Raw genomic sequence first — 14,661 nt, 5'->3', positions numbered from 1 at the left:
CCTTTCCTTGGGGAATGAATAATTCAGCAGCAAACATGCACTGGGGAAATTCAGAGGTAAACCTCATCCTGGATGGGGTTTTCTACATGAACTCTGAGTGCTTCTGCAGTCAGAGGCAGGAAGGCAAGATGCAGGAAAAACCCCTGGAAAGAAGGGAGGCATAAACTTGAGACACTCTGGAGAATTAACTTTTCCATAGCGTGGCTATGCTGCAAACAGTGCTGTTCTCCAGGGTGGCTGGACTGTGTCCCGAACAGGAGCAGATCTCCCACTGGAGTTATACCAGCAAGAAAGAGCAGGGGTGAGCCACTGCATTTGTTCTCACATACAACAAACCCCCACTATTTCCTTTGCCCTGCTGGACAAGGGGTAGACTCACACTATTCAACTGTGAGAGCCCCTGAGCAGCTCTGGGGAAGTCAAGCAATGAAGATCCATTTTTCATTCAGCCTTTGCAGAAAACGTTCAAGAATGTTTTAAAATTCAAATTGCATACGAAAACCTGATTTGGCACAGTTCAACGTGAAAATTAGTTTTGAATCAAGCTACCACCTCCCTTCCTGAGGAGATAATATATCCCGAAAAGCAAGAGTTTGCAGGCATCACTGACCCTCTAAGGCAAGCATCATATCTGCCAGGAAATGTGCTTAGTGTAGTCAAGGTTGACAGTTTAGACAGATAAAATAAGAAGAGTCGCTGTTATGCTGTCCCCTATTCTTAGGCTTTCTTACTTGCTAAAATTTAACATCACAAAATCTCATGACAGTTTTACTCTCCCTGCAGTGGTGGTGGTTCATTTTAGGGGAGGGGTAGGAGGTGGCTTTGGATTTTTGCTGCAATAACTGAGCTTTGGAAATAAATTGAAGGCAGACTTTTGGTGACTTGATAGTTTAGGGAGTTGAACTTTTAAATTCAGGGGCAGAATGGAAAAATCTTACCAGCACCTACTGGAAAATGAAAACAGAGTTCACTCAGGGGATGGAGAAGGGAGATGACATCTTGACAAGCTATGAGAACTCATACCTAGGAGCCTGATAGAGGGCTGAAAAAACAAAGGCATGCTTTGATGTGGTCAAGGAAGGAGCTAGAGAGAGTCAGCTGATATAATCAGAGGGTGAGGCAGGACAATATAGCAATAGGTTCAGACATGGGATGACAAGGGATTGGATGGCAGAAATCAATCCTTGAACAGTGGGAATATGTTCCCCCTCTCACAGCTGGAGGAGAGAAAAGTGTGTTAATGGAGAAGTAATTGGGTGGATGGCTCTGGGGAGAAACCTTAACCAAAAATGACATTTATGAGCAAGATACCTCCTGAAGAAAATAGAAAATCCTGGGGAAACAAAATGGAAATGTGCCTTGCTGGACAAGAGCTGTGTCTGGATCTGGAGCCCTAGAGAGGGTGCTCATTGCCTGAAGTATCCTGAAAGCTGTAGCTCAGATTTAGTACTCTGACAGCACCAACTGGCCACTGAACATATTGGGCATTTAAATCTGCTAAAATTACATATTATATCTAAAGTACAAACTGCAGTTTTTGAAAAAGCCTTTGTGCTGTGGCTGCTTCTAGCCTAGCAAAATAGTTCACAGTAGCTAACATCTTCTAACAAATATGTTTTTCAGCACTACTACAGTCAAATACCTTCATGTAAAATGGATGTATTTGTTTTACCAAAACTGACAAGGGCCTGAAACACATCACATTGCAATTACTGCAAGGTCCTTTTCCTGGTCTGAAAAATACAGCCTCAGCCCTTCCAAAATCCAGTAACAATATTGCAGTACAAATAATTTCCCCTGGCTGCCACTTTGACTGACTCACCTTTCCAGGTACATCCTCCTTCCAGTTCTCCTTCTTCAGCCTGTTGCAGGCAAGATGTTTGTCTTCATTTTTTCAGGCACAGCAGGTGCCCACCGTGTTGTGAATCATCAGTCAGTATTTACTGCTGTAAAGTTTCCATTAGCTGTTAATTGCCCTGTAATACAATGATTACTTTTGCTTTTTCAGCAGACCTTATCATTTTTTAGAATTATTGATTCATTTAGAGATGGCAGGTCTTCTGGAGGTCACCTACTCCAGCCTACAACTCAAGGTCCCAGGATATTGCAATAACCTTCCTGTGCAACCTGCTCCAGGCACTACCCACTATTACTTCAAAACTTTTTTTCATAGGTACAGTCAGAATATTCTTTCCTGCAGCTTCTGGCTGCCTTCTCTCATCCTCTCATGGTGCTTCTCTGAGAAACATCAATCTCTCTTCCCTGCGACTCCAGGTTAGGCACTTGAGGACAGTGGCCAGAATTGCTGCAGCCTTCTCTGGGCTCAACACTCCCACCTCACTTTCTTGAGCAAGATGTGCTAATTTTTGACCACCTTTTGACCTTCTCCCAGACTTGCTCCCATTTCTTGGTCTCTCTCTAGCCAGAAGCCTCAAGCTGGACACGTTCCTCTAAGTGCAGCCTTGCAGAGGGGCTCTGCACACCCCTTAAGCTGCTGCCTGTGGTTCTGGTACCACAGCACTTTACTCAGCCTGGTTCTGCTGCCTCCAGGGTGCACTGCAGACTTGAGCTCCCTCTCCTACCACAGATCTGGGTGTCCCCTGCCTGCCCAGGCCCTTTCCCACAGGGCTCCTGCTGCTGCTGGCCAGTCAGCCATACTGCACAGCAGGCTCCTTCCCCAGCTCCTTTCCCTGACACCTCCCCGTGTCCCCCAAGTTCCCATCAAGCCGGGTCTCCAGCTTGCCTAGGTCCCTCTGGAGGGCAGCCTCACTCTCCAGCACACCACTGGAAAAGCAGGTTCCTGCTCTGGCACTCACCTACATGTCCTTCCCAAGGACTCCCCAACACTGCACAGTTCCCAGGGGCTCTGTCCTGCCCAGGTCACTGCAGAGTGTGTTTGCTGTTCCTGGCCCGAGGGACAGAGCTGAGAGGCTGTCACAGGCTGCCAGCAGCTGTCCAACACCAGGATCTTGCTGGCCCAGGCTGTTCCACAGCTCATTGTAGCCATCCCCTGCCTTTGTTGCCCACATTTGGCTGCTGGGATTCTGGAGAGCTGTTGTTGGACCCTCACCAAAGCCTCAGAGCACCCAGCTCCCCTTGGCTGCACAGATGGATCCCCCATGGCAGCCAGGCAGCACTCAGCATTTTGGATGTTGTTTTGTTTTTTGTCAACCCACCCTGGCAAATCCCAACCACCTACTTGCTTTCATGTGCCCAGATCCTCACTCTTGACATTTTTGAAGACAGGCATAAAGCTGTCCTTTTCACAGTCCCAGGAGACCTCCCTCAGCTGCAGCCTCTCAAAGGCAGCAGCCTTGGACTGGCCTCCTCCACCCACTTCAGGTGCTCAGCAGGACCTGGCTCTTGGCTTCCAGCACAGCACCCTGTCTATACAAATAAATATGAATATGACATGAAACCTAATATAAACATTTCTAAAACAGTGTTAGTTTAATAATAAAACCTTGTAACACAGAAGAATTCTAGACACAAAAAAAAAAAAAAAATAGTTTTACCTGAAATTCTGGTCATTCCAAGAAATACTTGAGGATGTTTCAGCTGTCACTTGAAACAAGAGCATTAAGCAAAAAATAGTTTAAAAAATATAGAAGCCACAGGAAGAAAATTATTGTGACCACTGTGAGCTTTACTGTATATCTTTTGAACACGATGGCTGTGGAGATTTAATGTCCAACCAGGCATGAATAAATAGTGAAGTACCTCACTTATTCAAGGTGACATGTTCAAAGGATATACAGTAAAGCTCACTGGGTTATTGCCAGGTCCATAAAGAGAGTGGAACACTTCCTGCAGAGTTTAAAACCACCATGCTCTTTTTTCCCCCCAGAAAATGTGACAAAATCATTTTCAAAACCTTCTCACCATAAAATTCATAGCTCAAGATCAGATTGCAAGGTAGTAAAACAAAGCAATTTATTTTAAATGAAAAAGTCTCTTTCTTAAAGGACCTGCCTTTTAGTTTATCAATAGATGGACCCAGTGTAACATTATCATCAGAGTCCAAGAGGTGACATTGACTGGGCAATGTCCACGCTAGCTCCTGTCTTCTCTTGTTGTCTGACCAGAACTGGAAGGAAAGATTTTATTCTTATTTTGACCTGAAGAAATGAGAGACACACAACTAGTGACCTGCAGTGGCTGTAGAAGATCCTATCACCATTATTTTTCTTTTTAAAAAAGCAGTCTGTATAAATCTTCAAGTATAAAGTATAAATATTCTGTATAAATCTGTACAGACTAGTGGACCACAACTCTGTTTGATAACCCTTCGTGAAAATCTTTTATGATACAGAGACCATGATCCAGTCACACTTACCAGCAGAAAGTTCCTCCTGATGTGTCTGTATTTCGTCTGGATCCTTCTTTTTCTGCTACAGAAAGATGGCAGTGCCAGGTGATAATCCCTGACCCACAGAGTGCCCTTCTAACTTTTGACTTTTCATACAGGAACAACTTGCAGCTCAGAGTGCAGTCACCAAATCTAGAATAATAGATTTACCAGAGGATATGATCCCATTACTGTAACCTGATTACCTTAGTGGTTTCCACATACGATACCTTACTCAAAAAGCTAACTGCACTGCCAATATTATATTTCCATACTTGTTATCTGTTAAAACAAATGCATGAATTTCATAGCCAGCCAAATGTCATGATGTAACACTTCAGGAGAAGGTATCCTAACATTACAAAAAAGCTGGTGATTGTGTTTGTCTGACTATGATACTTTCTCTTGTAAAGCTCATTTTTAAAAGGAGAGATCCCAGCAGGCATAATGGGAGGATTTACCATTTTTCCTGTAATTATCATCTCAAATGCTTGGTCCTGCATGTTATATACAAAACTTTGGTGGCAAGCAGAGTTTTAACACACAAAATGTAAGTTAACACAGAGTTTTGATCAAGAATCTTCCTTGGTTCACAATCACATTTTTTAGCTCCTTACATTTCACAGATTAATTCCTTTCATCGCTGAATGACATAACACATTCCTTCACCCTTCGTGACCCAAATATTTCTCCATTTTAAGATGCTCTTTGAAATAATCAGCTGTCCAAGAAATCTTCACATGCTTAAGCCAGTCACCTCCTGCTTTGTATTTCATATAGGAACATTTTCAATTGCAGAAACCTGTAATTACTTTAAATTTCTTATCATCAACAGTAGAATATAAAATGAAAAAAATAGTGGTTTAATACACAGACAACTCTTGTTTCCTGAGGAACCAGTTAAAATACAGAGTTCTGTAAACCTAGCTCATGATGGACAGCAACAGGCTCCTGATAGTATTAACTCCTCTGAAGGGAGCTGGGCATTTAAATATGACTCCCTACAAAACCAGGAACAGACAGATGCACATGGCAGGGTGTCTACCTGTAACCCTGTGAGTCTCAGAGTCCACAAGATTAAAACAAAGTCAGCTGCTCTCCCAGAGGATGCTAAAAGCTTGGATTCCCTTACCTACCCCTTTGGTAGGTGATTTGCCAGTGAACTATCCTCTCACAACACAACTGACAGCTCCACAGAACAGGGTAATTGTTTTTTACTCTTGCAGAAATGGTCTTTAATAATGTTGTTACTATGAGGTATATCTTGGTCTGTAAAATCTCCACTACAAAGTTTCGGAAGATTTTTTTTTTTTCCCCTTGGCCTTTATGGATTTGAATGGCCCTATTGGCTATGTATTAACCTTAACAGCTTTACAGTTGAATCTTTTTACTCTTGTACTCTTTACTTTCCACTTTTTATTAACAAAGAGCAGGCTTTTAAAGAATAGATTAAGCTTTTCAGCAGTAAAAAAAGATAAGTTCAAGGCTTCCCCACATACCTCCCTTGAAAAGCCTGCTGCTGGGTCAAGCAACTGCATGCTTTGCCCATAATTCAGAGCAAGTCCTGGCTCTCAAGTGACCTGCTTCCAGTCTCAAGTCTGCCCAGGCTGGTTTTAAAGTTAATCCTTAATCTCCATTAGATATGGCACAACCGTGGTGTAGCATTTTGGTGGAACACTAAAACACTCACATAATCACACACCTGTTTCCACTGCATCTTCCTCCGAAACTCTGATGTAGTGAATGTTTACAGTCTTGCTGCAAAAAAACTCCAGGAAAGGCTGTTACAGGCTGCAGTGAGGAAAAGACATTAAAACACAAGGGAAACAAACACAGGTTCTGTAATTATACTTTATTGCAACTCTGATGCTTTATCTGCTCCTGGAAGACTCCTTTAGCTAAATTTGTTTCAGGCGTTATTCTCCTGTTCCAATTAAAACACAATATGCACATATAATTTTCTTATTATTTTATTGAAAAGGTACATTTAAAAAAATACACAGACATCTTACTATTGTGGATTGCTGATAAAGATGCTCTAAAACTTAATTCTCTTTTTTTTTTTCCCTTTCTTCCACCTGTAGTCCCCATTATCATATAACGACTCCAGTCTGAGCACTGCATATTAATTCACCTTTATAAAAGGGTTGGGGAGGTAAGAAGATAGGTGGGACATTACTGCAATATATTCAGTAAACAGAGAATATGGTCAATTATAAATATTTCATGTTCTGTACATTATTGCATTAGGGAGCCACAATGTTATGCAGCATCATTACAAAGGAAACTAGTTAGAAATTAAGAAAACCAGATATTTACGTACAAACACATGGATCCATTGTCTTCTTGAACAACACGTGAGCTGTGGCAATGTGCAATTGAAAAGCTTTTTTTCTCTTTAAACATTGCTTAGCAGCACCAGTGAAGGAACAACAAAAATAAGTTAAATGAAAGTAGCAAACAAGCAGTAATCTTAACTCTATGTTATATGGCTTTCTATTCTTGATTTCTCTAAATAAAGTATGACACAAAAGAAATAATTAAAAGCTTCAGCATTGCATTGCTTTCAAACATTTGCACAGAAACTAAAAATATTAAAATCAGACATAGTACATCTGTAGTACTACACAAGATACACCTGTACTGGGGTCTAGGACAGCACACAATCCCTGTCAACAAGAGCACATGAAAATAATGGATGCAATTCTTTCTTGAGATGTTATCTGCAATCAAGCATTTGGTTCATCTGCCTTTTCCTTTTTTCCACATTAGATTATACCCCGTTGCTTTTCAGAGAAGTATTTAGATAGGTGTGAGTGAGGAAGACCCTAGTTTTCAAGTCTGTCAGGAAAATATTTTATGTTCCTTGATTCCAAGGTACATCGTACAAATTGAAAAACAAAAAACAAAAACAAAACAAACAAAAAAAAGGAAAAGAAAAAATGAATAGATGCGTGAAACTTTAATAGTACAAATTTTATGAGCAATTTAATTTTTAAGCAAATTATGCTATTTTGATTAAAAAAATAGAGACAGAGAGAAGACAGAGTTGTCTAGACTCCAAAACGCAGTGCTGCCAACGATGGATTTTATGATGCAGTTGGATGAGGTGTCATGCTGGATGGCATTGCAAAAGAGAAACATTTTAAAACCTCAACCCTTTTCCTGCTTTCCTTTGCCCTTTGTACTGGCCATAGTTATCTCTGTCTCACATCAGTGAATTAGTACGGTGCAAAGAGAATGGAGGCAGGCGTTGCCCGGATGGGCCCGTGGGCCGGCCGCAGAAGGGCTGGCGGTATTGCTGGTGCCTGGAACAGGGATGCCGAGGGCCGGGGAGGGAGGGACAGAGCTGATGATACAGCTGCAGCTGCAGCAAGAGGAGAGGAGAGGAAAGCAGGTGCCAGAGGCTTAATCATGTCCTTCTGGAATGCAAGTTTTGCCTGGAATAAAACACACACACAAAAGCAGTGTAAATACAGTTCTCCCAACGCCTACTTTTGCACAAGGGAAAAAGTGAACCCTAGCACAGGGAACACTGTGGCTACCCAAAGAAATCTCCTGCCAGCAGCTTAGAAATGTTACTTGCACTGTCCTCTTACTCCTAGGGCAATTAAAGCAACCAAATGCTATATTTAAATATAAATAAATCTATTGAGTCTAGAGACCATCTCACTGATGTTTAGAAGGAAGCATAATTTGCAAGTGAGTAACTTTATATAAATTATAACTCTGTGCATGAAATATTAAAAACACCCTTATGATTAAGACTTCAATATAAAAAGTCAAATTTTCCACTTCCAAAAATGAATTGTAGAAAAGTAGATTGGACAAGATGGGAAGGTGGTATCAGATCACTCAGCTGTGCACCTTCCAATGCAGACCAGCTCTTTTCAAAGTAGAAATATTATTTAAGATTGATGCCAAAAATTATTTTTTTCTGAAATATATGTATATATATGACTCTACATAGACTCTACAAGCATTGCTGGTGCTTCTGGTGAAACAGCTAATCAGAAATATATACACTTATATCTAGATCTCTCACTAATAATGGTTTGCACTACAATCATTCAATTGTGGAGGCAAAAATACTTGTGTCCTTCCTCTATAATTGGTGGTTTCTCCTTATGCAATAGATGATAAAATGATGTATTATACAAGTGAAGAATATTAGCATGGCCAGTACCTATCAAGTGGGGAGACTTAGAGGAAGCCTACAGCATTTTCATTTACCTCTAAGCAATTACAAAGACATATCGATGTTTTACAGGCTTTCCACATGCTTTCTCTTACCTACACACATTAGCATCTGTTTCTTTTCAACCTGTAAACTGTTTTTTGTGCCATAGGTGGCAAGCAGTTTTCTCTAAGGAACGCTGGCTGTGTCATGAGCAAACAAACATACAAACTGTGCTGTGCTAAAGCCAGCCTGAACTCTGGCTGCAGATGATCAGCAGGACCAGCTTGGGGGATTCCTGGAAATGCAGGTGCATGTGACAGGGATTGACCAATGGCACAGAGACAGGAGAGGTGTTTGATATCCAGTGACAGACATGGCCTGAACATACAGGCAGTCAATTCTCCTAAACACCTGATGGCTCTTTTGCATCAACTCATACATCCACACAGCATCCTGCTTTGCTGTATGCAGAGAATGAGCACTAGTATTTTTATATCTTAAAAATATCTTTATATCTTAATTCTACGTCCTTTTGCCTGACTGCATCCATCATAACTTAGAGTTATCTCAGGTGTGCAAAAAGACAGAGTATACCCATTGATGCCTTCAAAGAAAAGAGCCCTTGCCCAGCAGAGCCGATACCTTTCCATGGGGAATGGACAATGGGTCCATTCCCCATTCCACTGACTATTCCCTTCTTTCTAGCAGTAAATAACACTTGCAGTGCTGTCTGCATGCCTTGGACTGGGCAGACAGAACACATAACTATCTTCACATCTGATTCCTGTGCAGACTCAGCCTGCAGGGGAAGAGAGGCTGCAGAAGCGTCAGGTCTGTCATGTTCCTGTCTCTGTGCAGTGGGAGTCCCCAAGGTCACAGATTCACACAGACAGTGATGAGAAAAAAAAAATACTTACTGCTAAAATACTTGGGTTGCGCTGCAGTTTGTTGTAAGGACTATATTTAGGTTTCATAGGCTTTCCTGCAACTCTGTCCTTATGCCTTCGGCTGGAAATGTGCTGAAATAAATATCCTCACATTTAATTAGCTCTTTAAACATTTCTCCGTTTTGAGTTTGAAATTGATTTATCAGCAGGATATGCCTAAGACCCTGCTTGTAAGATAAAGTAGGTTCTTTATAGAGAGCAAGGATGAGTTTTGGTAAATTAAACATAACAATTTGGAGCATATCAAATAGAGAATCATAAACTAATCAAATACAGCATATTCTGTGATTCAAGACAGGGTCTGCAAATTATTGATATTTTGGTTGGTATTTCCTTTTTCCACTTGAGGAGCCTTAAACCAGGCAGAGCTGTAGTCACTAGGTCATAGGGATATTCAGAAGTAAGAGGTAAATTTCCATCTTGCTGGTACTGTTCAGTTGTGTAAACAATTCAATATTAGCTGAAGGAAGAACCAGTACCCGGGGATATGCTTACACATGCATTTAAAATTATCTTAGAGCTAACTGAAGAACAGGAATGAGAGGGCACATTCACGGAGCACAGCCCCATCCAGTCAGAGATTCCCATTTGGGTACCAGAATCACTGCATTTGTATGGGCACAGCTCTGAACCCAGGGCTAATTGGCTCAGAGAACAGCTCCACGAGCACACAACAGCCACACTGTTAATGATAATGTTGTTCTACATAATTCAGACATATCTACATTTTACCCTACTGGTGATTGTCCCAAACCAATAGATTTGAGTCATGTTTTCCTTCTCACATAGCATTAAACATTATTACAGCAGACTGAAAACAACACCAAAAGATGCATTCAGGGAACCTCAACACAGAATTTATTATAGTTAGGAGAACAAGATTCAAATCCCTATCTTAAACCATAGAAAACTTTTAAATGAGATCTGCTATACCGTTCATTGATACTGACACCTCTGCTTTTACAACTACCAAGCCCATTTTTCCCAACTAAAACAATAAGGTGAACTTGACCTATGATGAAATATTCAGAAATAGTTGTGGGATGACAGATAAGAAATACTAAGTTCATTCAATATTCACCAACACATCTTCACACAGCCCTACACTGCACCTACAACATTGCAATGTAACTTCAACCAACAAAGAGCTCTAGATACATGGAAGTTACCTGTTTAAGCTGAATTTCTGAATTAACATGGACATCACAGATTTCACAATGGAACGTCTTGTTCTGCAGTCCTGAGCCTTTGCTGCCATTCTGCACCTTCATTCGGGATCCAGGCCTAGGGTAGGACTTGATGGGACCAGCACCATTCCGAGCTTCAACCATGGTCTTGTGCTTGGAGCCTAATGGGCAAGGAGATGCAGGTGAGCTCATGATCAGCAGCACAAAACATTCCCTCAGCCTTGGGACTTTGTAACATTTATCTTCAAGACAGAATGGTTAAAGACACCACAGACTGGGACTAATGATCACTCTTGTTTCAGTCAGTGTAGCTCCTGTGTCCTTGAGCTAAAGGCAAGCCAGAAGGCTTTGTGCAAATAAGGGAACAGCAGGCATGCTGGACCACACTGTTTAGGGCAGTGTGTGACTGGATGGCCAAAGTGTTTGCTGCTTATTCTTTTGCCAAATTCCATAGAGCCAGTGAATAGCAGAAAATGGTATTAGCCAACACTGGGACAGGAACCACAGCAATCCCTCAAAACCTGCCTATGAACTGTAATACTTCAATAAATATCCTCTGATTCAGAAGAAACAGCTGCTTTACCCATTTCAAGAATGGATTACAGCTGTAAAACCAGCTTCAATGGCTTGTTAACAAGCTTTACATCACCAGCACACCATACACAGACAGAGCACACTAGGGATTGCTGCTTGTGGCCCAAAAAAAGGCACGTAACTAATCTTCAATAATCAGAAGATTCTATGACATCTAGGAAACCTTATGAGCCCACCCTAAAATTATTTTAAAAAATCAAATAACAAATAAATTATTGTAAGCTTTACCAGCAAAATAACAGTTACTAATGATAATGAGATAAAATATGAAAAAGAGAGAACACTGGCATTTTGTAAACCTTAACTGTTCTAGAAACCACTACGATTTTACTGTGATGCTCAGTGTGAAGGGATCCGATTAGTTAACATGAACTGTAGGGATTTTGTCAACTAAAAATTTAGAGAGTACATGAAGAACAGTTAAAAAAAATTAGAGATTGCTTTAATAGAATATCAAAAACCACACAGGAAACTGCCATTAACAGGACCAGTGTTTTAACTTGCTATTGTGAGTTTTAACTAAAAGACGCTTCAGTGAAGTGTGGCTACCACCTTGAAACATTGAATTTTAAAAATGTTAACACAGAGCTGACTTGTACCATATGGATACTCACCTGTATTGTGGGCTTCTAGTTGTGAAAGGGAATTCACAGCCACTTTGCATAATGAACAGTAAAGTAGTTTTTTGGCTTTTTCCTCTTCTGACTCAGTAACTGTGTTAGCAGCTCCGTTGGTGCTCTTGGAAGATGAGGCAGGTGCTGCAGGCGCCACTCCAGGTTTGGGAAGAAAAGGATCCACTTCTGTATTGGACTGCTGACTCACACTGTTGGGTTTTTCATTCCCTTTATCGTCTAAAAGAAACGAAATCCATCTGTTGTAGTTTTATGCCACACATACAAAAAGCATACAGTAATAGTCCTGTGGGTTTAGTAAACATAACACAACAGGGGGCTAATTTATCTCATTTTATAAAAGAGAGCAGCATCCTTGAAATCTTGTTAAAAGTCCTGCCATGAAATGCGTGTAATTTGACAAAAAGGGGTGATTTTCCTGTTTTTAAAGTTACCAGTGAATACCAATGAGTTCACCAAACTCATGCCAGCTGCCGTTGCACTGCAGGCACAGCCAGTTGAAAGGAGCCCAAGCAATACCAAAGAAAGCCAGGCTTAAGGACTGGACAGCACTCAGAAACAAGCAAGGCTTTGCATTGGGGACTAAAAAATATTTCTCAAAAGGTTTATATTTGCCTATGGAAGGGCTCGAGTTTCTCAGAGTCACTGGGAGGACACTGAAAGGCTCCACCACCATTTTGACATCCATCCCTTGTTTCAGTTCCAGGAGTTATGTCACTACACATGAACATGGTTGCTAATAATTTTAGGTTTTTCCATGAATTAATCCTCATGTATTTGTGGATCACAGGTGGCTTCTGTGTGCATTCAGTGCATTCCTTTGTCACTTCACAAGCATGAGTCAATCATCTGTGCTCCTATGAGGCAGGTAGGCAGGTATTACTTCATTTTGCAGATGGCGATAAAAAATGAGAGATAAAATATCCCAGCTATGCCTACAGAGAAACTTTGTGCCAGAGCCAGTATTTAAATGCTCCCTGCTTACATGCTGCCCCTCAAGGGCTCATTGCATTTGAAGCTGTTCAGCTGCAGGCCTTGTGACCACAAGCCATATTAGCTGCCAGCAGTAAAACAAGCTCTGTCCCAAACAAACACTGGGTGGGAGGGGGACAGTGCAGGGGTGCTGGTATGAACAACCCCAACAAAAAAGACATGAGAAATGACTGAATATGTGTCACTTTGAACAACTGGAATCAAATTTTATCATCTAAGCAAGTACAACTTCTACATAAGAGCAGCCTCCCCATTTGAAACCCTTGGCTTAATTTGAAATAGAATTGAACCGACTTGAAAAACTAGACTCTATTTGAACATTTATTTTTTAAAATGGACCCTTGAACTTTATGTTTACAGCTACCAGACTCTGTCTTAACATGCCTTTGTGTATCCGGCCAAGACTGCTACCAAGAACTCTGAAAGACAGGATTGTACCCACTCAAGCAAGCACTTGAAAGTGTATATGAGCTATGAATAGCCATCCTGAAACTAACCCCCACAGCTGTTGGCATATTTCCCAGAAGTGCATTGCAATACATCAATTTTAGATTGTTATAAACTAGGAGAAAGAAAATTCTAATAAAAGAACTATTAGTTTTTAAAATAACAATAAAAATACTTTGAAATTACACAATATGAACTATAGTAAACATCAAAAATAGTCAAGTATAAAGACTAATATTATGACCAAATTAATGTTAAAACCAGATTCTGAAGGTATTTTGATTGACAAAGTATGACAAAAGAAACTAATGTTAAATTGTACTTCATAGGCTACACAACTTTAAAGTCTCCATAGTAATAAGTCACATCTGCAAAAATCTGGAATACTTTATATGACTTATGAGTTTTCATAAAATACAGTTTCAATAAATAGCACTTGCTAACATTCTAAATTAAAGAGTTTTCAATATGGAAAATTCTCAGAGGTGCTAACATCTACAAATGAAACACGATGACCAGCTGTCATTTGCAAATTTACATTACTGAAAAATAGAATTGTTGTTGTTTTTGTTCTATGCAATATTATGCCAAACTGCAAAAGGCATAACACCAGGATATATGTGAACCAAAATGGAATAAAGGAAGGTTCCAAAGTATTTTGCATTTCAGGCCTTAAAGGAAAAATACACCTACATAACTGCCGGCTGTAGGTTAACATACACCAACTACACTTCTAGTTTGGCTTTGGGGTTTTTTTTATGTTGTTCCCCACGTATTTTTTTAAATGTAAGGATAAAAATTTGGTGCTTTTGAAACACCTCCTAGAGATAGAAATCATCACCCCTGTGCTTGTTAGCACAGTGCTTACCCTCCTGCCCTCAGCCCCTGCCTGTACTGATCTCAACGCTGACCACAACAAGAGGGACGAGACTTTATTGGTTTTGCCATCAAGTGTCTGTAGAGTAAAATCCCAAGATATGAAAGATCCATTTTACATGGGTCACCAATTACCATCACAGAGTGATGGTTTTCCAGCACTGAATTTAACAGATGATTGAAAAAATAACAGATTTCATTTCCCACTTCTCTTCACTTATCTAGCCAACAGCTGATGTAGTATGTTGATTTTTATAATACTCCCCAGATTTACAGTGTTTTCACTATTCATATTCCAACAATTCTAGAGTATACACACTAACAAGAAAACTTCTACAAAACCAGAGGGAAGTTACCAGCATGCAGCTGGGCTCAATTCTGCCAGTATTGCAGCTTTTGGAAAGAACCTCAGTTCACATAATAATTCCACCATTTGGAAAGCTTCCTGACACAAATA

The 14,661-nt window shown here is 40.5% G+C and overlaps 1 protein-coding gene across 7 annotated transcripts in view; it reads right to left on the bottom strand.

Moving 5' to 3' along the window:
• Positions 1-6,302: 6,302 nt before the first annotated feature.
• ZNF385B (zinc finger protein 385B) overlaps positions 6,303-14,661 on the bottom strand; it is a 149,583-nt gene continuing 141,224 nt past the window's right edge. For all 7 annotated transcript variants that reach the window (XM_077181358.1, XM_077181356.1, XM_077181355.1 and 4 more), the window contains 4 exons: positions 11,871-12,107; positions 10,645-10,823; positions 9,446-9,547; positions 6,303-7,788 (listed from right to left, as the gene is read on the bottom strand). In XM_077181358.1, the coding sequence (XP_077037473.1) occupies positions 7,570-7,788; positions 9,446-9,547; positions 10,645-10,823; positions 11,871-12,107 (737 nt within the window). In that variant the 3' untranslated portion in view covers positions 6,303-7,569. The remainder of the gene's footprint in view (positions 7,789-9,445; positions 9,548-10,644; positions 10,824-11,870; positions 12,108-14,661) is intronic.

Source organism: Agelaius phoeniceus, chromosome 7, assembly GCF_051311805.1.
Source record: "Agelaius phoeniceus isolate bAgePho1 chromosome 7, bAgePho1.hap1, whole genome shotgun sequence".
In the NCBI taxonomy this organism is placed as follows: Eukaryota; Metazoa; Chordata; class Aves; order Passeriformes; family Icteridae; genus Agelaius; species Agelaius phoeniceus.
Note: the sequence above shows the minus strand (reverse complement) of the source record. Positions and strands in the feature narration are given on the sequence as shown.